The sequence below is a fragment of the Branchiostoma belcheri genome, unplaced genomic scaffold, assembly GCF_001625305.1.
Source record: "Branchiostoma belcheri isolate BF01 breed outbred unplaced genomic scaffold, Haploidv18h27 scaffold146, whole genome shotgun sequence".
In the NCBI taxonomy this organism is placed as follows: domain Eukaryota; kingdom Metazoa; phylum Chordata; class Leptocardii; order Amphioxiformes; family Branchiostomatidae; genus Branchiostoma; species Branchiostoma belcheri.
Window position 1 is genome coordinate 624531 of NW_017802891.1, and position 6718 is coordinate 631248.

General features: G+C 40.8%; 1 protein-coding gene across 1 annotated transcript; it reads left to right on the forward strand.

The window, feature by feature from the left end:
* Positions 1 to 667: 667 nt before the first annotated feature.
* Positions 668 to 4312, forward strand: LOC109465028 (galactose-3-O-sulfotransferase 3-like; the record flags this gene model as incomplete). The annotated part of the gene is made up of 4 exons (XM_019762151.1): positions 668 to 694; positions 1376 to 1500; positions 2484 to 2843; positions 3805 to 4312. Coding segments are annotated over 4 exons (1020 nt in total), but the record flags the coding sequence as incomplete, so codon positions are not given.
* Between the last annotated feature and the right edge of the window lie 2406 nt (positions 4313 to 6718).

Below are 6718 nucleotides of genomic sequence, written 5' to 3' on the forward strand. Positions count from 1 at the left end.
GCTAAACTGCACTTTATTCTTAGAGGCTCCACATTGGTACCCTCTATGTACAACTTTAAAACGATGCAACTCACTCAGGTTTACATTGGAGATACCAAGCGCTTCTAGCTCTGCTTGACTGTTTCTAACAGTCAATTTGATATAGAAGTCCAAATATTACGTAAGTGTTAATGGGCCTAAATTCTCCTCCTAGCTCTGATTGGCGGATGTTTTTCCGCCAATGAGATATAGGAGGTTACCATGTAATCTTATCTTTCAAATAGCTCTGTTAGCATTTGATTTAACATTTTAATGTCTTGGGGTGGTGGGCCTACGGCGCACAGATATGTCAACTTTGTATATTTAAATGTTAATTGTACTTTTTTTGTGTGTGGCGCTGTTTATGTAAGTTGTTAACTTGAGTGCAGCGTCACACTGTCCTTGTTATGTTTTTATGTTTTGATAAATAAAAAAAAGATTGAAATCACGAATACTCTTCTGATGCCTTGTGTAAGGCCCTCTGGTCATAGTTGACTTATGGACAGAGTAAATTACGTTATCTACCCGTAAAATCTGTTACATATACATGTATCATTGCAGCAAATCAGTTATGTATGCCGGGAGCCTGCCAACATTACAGGACAACGTGTCAGACTTGTACAATACAACTAGTGAGGGAAAATGTCGTCCTGTCACCAATTTTGTATTCATCAAGGTATGGTAACAGCTAAACGTATCAATTTGTCAAACACGTTAACATACGCTTAAGTCACTACTGAAAAGGATATTATTTGGTACTAACTTGGAAATTATAAAATATCTACATGTGTATGCTATAAAACTGTAAAATTGTAGAATAGATGTTATTTTTTGTGCGTCAAGCTTTAATGTTTTTGTAGAATATAGATTTTAGCTATGTTAAATGTTAAATATGCCATATCTGGTATGCGTCTTATGTTTCTTCATGGCTTTGCCTCACTCGACGAAGTACTAGTATTATCCGTTCATTTTTTGACGTCATCATAGACATCGGCCGACCAATCACAACCAATCCATGAATCGTGTTCTAACCACGCCCCGACCAAGCCCAACCAATCACAAGTTGCCGTTTTAATTGTAGCACCTCGGCAGAACGTACCGCACCTGCGCGAAACCCGTAATGTATAATGTGCATAGCAATTTGGCAGAACGTCTCATAGAAGGTCGTATTCACGAATATAAGGTTGACCACCCGTCTGTAGTTTCCAAGTGTTATATCGGAAAAGATATCGTCTGCAACAGGCAAAATTCTTTTGCAACGTTGACCAAAAATCCAACGAAAACCGTGAAAAATGAGGGGTTTGCGCAGGCGCAGTATGTTCTGCCGACGTGCTCCGTTGTGTCTGTTTCCCTCCAGGTCCATAAGACGGCTTCAGGCTCCACGTTCATGCTACTGGCCAGATTCGGCCGGAACCACGGAATGACCATCTGCTATCCCGCAAGCCATAGGAAAGCCAGCCACAAGCAGCTTTCATACCCAAGGTACACATTCAAACTCCCTGTATACTATATCATATTATCATATAGCCGGACGGCGTGGACCAATCAGAGGCCCGGATACCCGTGCTGTTATTTCCCGATAACAGCACATGTGGTGTTATGGCGGAATAACAGCACATGTCGTGTTATGGCTGATACCATTATGTTATAGGGTATAGGGGCATGCGACTCTTTCTGTAAACCTTTGTAGCATTTTTCTGTCCAATAAACTTTTTTGTTTAGCTTCATTTAAACTACAATTTGCATTAAATGAAATTATCCATATTTGTTTTAAAGCGTATAATATATTCGAATGTATTTTTATGTATGTATATATATTAAAGCTGTTGTATTTCAAACAGGAATTGTGTTGATTGACAGTTTGGATAGGCTATATGATAATAATTTTAATGCACTGCCTTTTCCTCGTTGTATATGGTGTCATAACTGCATGGGCAGCTGCCATAACCACCTCATAAACCACCTCGTTCGCTTCGCTCACACGGTGGTTTATTCGGTGGTTATGGCAGCTGCTCATGCAGTTATGACACCATATACAACTCGGGGCAGTGCATTAACCCTTTATTATGATACTTTTGATTATGTTTTAATTGTATTCAAATTACATTCTGGTACACCATGCTGCAATGTACCAAATATACTATTTATGTTTACCTTCGCAGAAGGCGAAGCCATGTTGTTTTTGCCCCATTTCTTCTTCTTCTCCAAACAGTCAATAATCTGGACCAGACGGCTGTCACCATGGTAAATGGTGCTGTAGCAGACACCCTGTGGTGTTGGATTACATTATGTAGCAAAGTTGCTGGAGAGCTAGAGGGGCTGGTCACCATAGATATGAATGTGTTCGAGAATAAACAGTAGTATTCCCTTTGGACTAGACCATGTGAAGGTACTAGTAAACATTTGTCAAGTTTGCAGATGTTACCTTTCTATTTGGCACTAACCGACTTTAATACGTCCTCCAGCGGACATTTGACAAAGAAAAACTGCAGGCCGGCTCTGGGAAGAGACTACACCCTCATTATCCACCATTCCGTCATGAACAAACCTGCCATGGACAGGGTTATGGCACCTGGGACTAGGTACATCGGCATCGTGCGAGAGCCTCTCAACCATTTTCGCTCCATCTTCTTCTGGAAGAATTCTGGTACCCGCCGCAAGAAGAACCCACTAGGGGCTTTTCTAGATAGAAATAAGGATCGGGACCGTGAGTTGGGAAGAAACAAGCCGTACTCGAAACACCGAAACTTTCAGTCTTATACCATGGGTTTTCCGCCAAAACTGATGACCAGCAAAAATACAAGCCTGATACATCAAGCACTAAGGTGAGTTATTGTTCGGTCTTTCTCTGGCATATAAAAGGGTGAATGCTATCTTTTTGCTTATGGATGCATCTTAACATTACAGTTAGGACCTTAGGCCACACCAATTTAATTTGTTGTTTCTCGGATTTTTAAAGAAAAAATATGAATCGACAGGGCGAAAAAAACAACAGGCCAAGGCACCACATGATAGCGGGAAATGTTATAATATGAGCGATGAAGTAAACACACCAGGTTGGTTTATAATTAAAACTATAAATTTTGAGCTTTTATTGAAACAAAATTGCATTGTTACATTGAAAAACTTTATTAAGAACTAGAAAGAAAAGGACTTTCTTAAACCGTTCGGGCCAAAATATGTCTTCCACTGAACATTTTGCAGTTAATTTAGAACCTCCCCAATTATTATTATTATTATTATTTTTTTTGCAAATCGGAAAACAATGGACAGGGCGATCCGAGAATCAACAAATTAAATTGGTGTGGCCTTATCTTCATGCTTGTAGTTTTCGTCACTTCGTGGCATATACAAGTGATAAGTCAGTAGTACTTAGTATTTATGAGGCGATGCTACAATTAATGCTACGGTTATCATTGTCATAAGCATGTCCCGGTCAGTCAAAATATATAGGGTGTTTGTAAAAATAAGTCACATAGTCGAAGATCATAAGCTATGGAAGCATGGCGTTTCAAAACCATGAAATGATTTCCGTAAATAATTTCGTCAGGTTGGAAGATACTTAGGGTATAGAATTTTCTTCTTACACAACCAGTAAGGTTCTCACCTGCTTACGTTTCGATGTCGCAGTTCTAAAATAGCGGCGAGTTGCAGAACTCCATTCAGAAGCTCTGAGGAAGGTGTCTGATAGACATCGAAACGTAAGCAGGTGAGAACCTTACTGGTTGTGTAAGAAGAAAATTCTATACCCCATGAAATGATTCTGAGGCATTTGCTTTTGTACAGGACCGTTGGAAGCTGGTACTCTATAGTCCTGATAACAGAGTACTGGGAGGAATCTCTGGTACTGCTGAAAAGGAAGTTTTGCTGGACCCTGTTCGACATCCTACATACCACACGGAAACTTCATCAACTTCGGCCTCTACAGAGACGTAAAGAACACGTCGCACTGACCGACAAACAGAAAAACAACCACAGGAAAACGAGCAACATAGATTATATGATGTTCGACTACTTCAATAACACATTTTGGCAACGTGTGAGCGAGGAAGGGCCCGACTTTTGGGAAGAAGTGGCGTATTACAAGACACTGAACCAAGAAGTGAACCAACATTGTAACTCAATAGGTGGGACAAGGGTCTTTACCGCCGGTAAATGGAGTCAAGAATTTACGATAGATTCAAAATTCTGTCAAGAACTGAAGACATGGTCGGAGGGGAAGTGGGCAGCAGCGTGCTGGGGCGTGGTCGATAGACAAAACAATGAGATGAAGAACAACAAGGCAAGCCTGTGAGGTTGATTCAGAAACATCGAGCGAGATGTTATAATTTCCTAACTGTCTTCTTATTGGCTGGTTTAAGTCATCCTACTGTTTTACCGCATAGTATTCCACGTAAATTCCCCGCAACAATATTTTATTTTAGATTGTCCACTATATACGAGCTCGCCGTAACGATATAAAAACGCACAAAGCTGTTCAACTTTCTCTCCGCTTGCTCAACAGAATTTGTTACATTTCATGCTATAGATAAATTCAATTTCATCCTAGAAGGTAATAACCCTTACTGTGTACAAATAGGTAAATATATCAAAGAATGTTTAGACCTTAGAACAAGTAATATTAGCTGACTCATCTATTGTTTTGTACGTAGGTTAATTTCGTTGTACCCATGTATTTGTCTGTATGTCTACATGTAGTTTTAGACCCTACGAAAGTCGCTGTACTTTTGTTGTGTCAATAAAGTATACAAGTGTGTATTCTCGGCGTTCTTTCTGGTCTCAGAAAGCGGGTGTCCATTTCTTACATAATCAACATGAAAATAGGGCAGTTCCTATACTACAGTGATGGGTTTAAAGCCTGAGCATTCTTACACTAGATTTCTCTTTAATACTACTCCGAACCCCGGAATAATATTTATAGTAAACTGTCTCATGATTTTGAAACTGTCGATGTAACGTTACATGATGTAGATGAGTAATATTACGTGTGCTTTTTTACTACTTAAACCATACTCATGTACGTTGCTTGAAGTATTATTTTTGACTAAAAGTGATTACTGAGATACTAAGTCAGTGTAACTAGTTTGTAGCTCTTACCTGAAGCTATTGTCACACACTAGTGGCACACGAATTCTTATAGGTCTCGCACGCATCGAAGGAGCTTCAACGTGCACACACTTACAACATCACACAAAACCACTTTTAATACTTTTCAGCCAGGTTAGGGACCGCACGTTATTTACCGGGGGGGGGGAGTTGGAAGTCGGGGCAAAATTTCCTTGACCGCCCCCCCCCACACACACACACTAAAAATTTTCCTTTTCCCGCCCCCTTCCTGCAATAAAACTATGAAAAGATGCTCGAAAATTACACAAAAAAAAACAACTATTTTATGTAACCAAAGTCATGTAATTTTCTGTAAAGCAGACTCTTCTTAACTTTCCATGTTCCGAGCAGGTGTACTAAATATTATACAAATGCTTATTGGGCTGAAATATTAACCGTTATTCAAAGCGCGACATAGAACCGCCAGGAACTCAGGCTCCGGTATGCTCGATAGGCTAGATAAAAAAGGCAGGTAGCTTTTCCAGTCATTTGCATCAAGGTTCAGCAACGTCACTCTTATCCTCTAGTGCACTTTGCTATGTTTAAGTGCGAAGATTGTTTCATATTTGGCTGAACGTAAATCATGTAACGGTAAATGTTAGAGGCTTAAAATATCAGAAAGAAGGTTTATTGCAAATATATGCCCGAGGGCTATATTGCAATTAAATACAAATACAAACGTCATGTACGAAAAAGAAGGTACAATGATATGAGAGTCGACGTGATACTACATTCTACAACATATGTGGGTTTGACTTCTTCTTTTCAGGCAGTAATAACATCAAACTTTTTACTACGACGCTATTTTGGCGATCAGAACTATAGGAGGGCCTGCAAGGGGGGTCCCGACAACGCTCTATGCTGAATTCGGAAACCACTCGATTACGCTTTACGATAAATTCCAAGTGGCTACAACGCATTACGTAGAATTAAAACGCCGAATACGCTCTACGCAAAAATATATAATAGATCGATCCGTCTACGCTCTACGCAGAATTAAAACGGCCGATTACGCTCTACGGAAAAGGGCTTGCGGCCCCCTCTATAGGAGATATGGAAGGAACCAATCATATTTAGGGGAGGTCAATTTTTGAGCGAACTTCGCGCCCCTTTGCTATTCCTTTGTCCGTTCCTGTGCCGAGCGGGCATTCAAGGGGATTTTTACAGGGACAAGTTTCCTAGTTTTGGAAATGCTGGAGAGATGTAACTGTTACTGCGAATGCTGAGAAAATTTTACATGGCCCTCCCCCAAGCCATTGGGCCCTCCCCATGCCCCGACCCTCCCCCAAGTAAAAATCGTATGGTCCCTTAGTATCTGATATCATCTCGCCCAGACATGTGTGAACTCAAAATTGGACACCCAAAACTCCCTGGTCCCTCGTCCGCGTACCACCAGGATTCCTTCACACGATTGATGACATTGATGGATGGACTACAGCAACTAACGTTATACCATGGCATCCTTCCTTGCTACCATCCAGGGGGGCTACCATCGGAAACGATGGACAACCAGAGAGAGCTTAAACCCTGGGTGCCAGCCAAGTTTACGGGCCGCTAGCCGTTTCTTTCGGCAGCCAGAAGCCCTTCGCCCGCA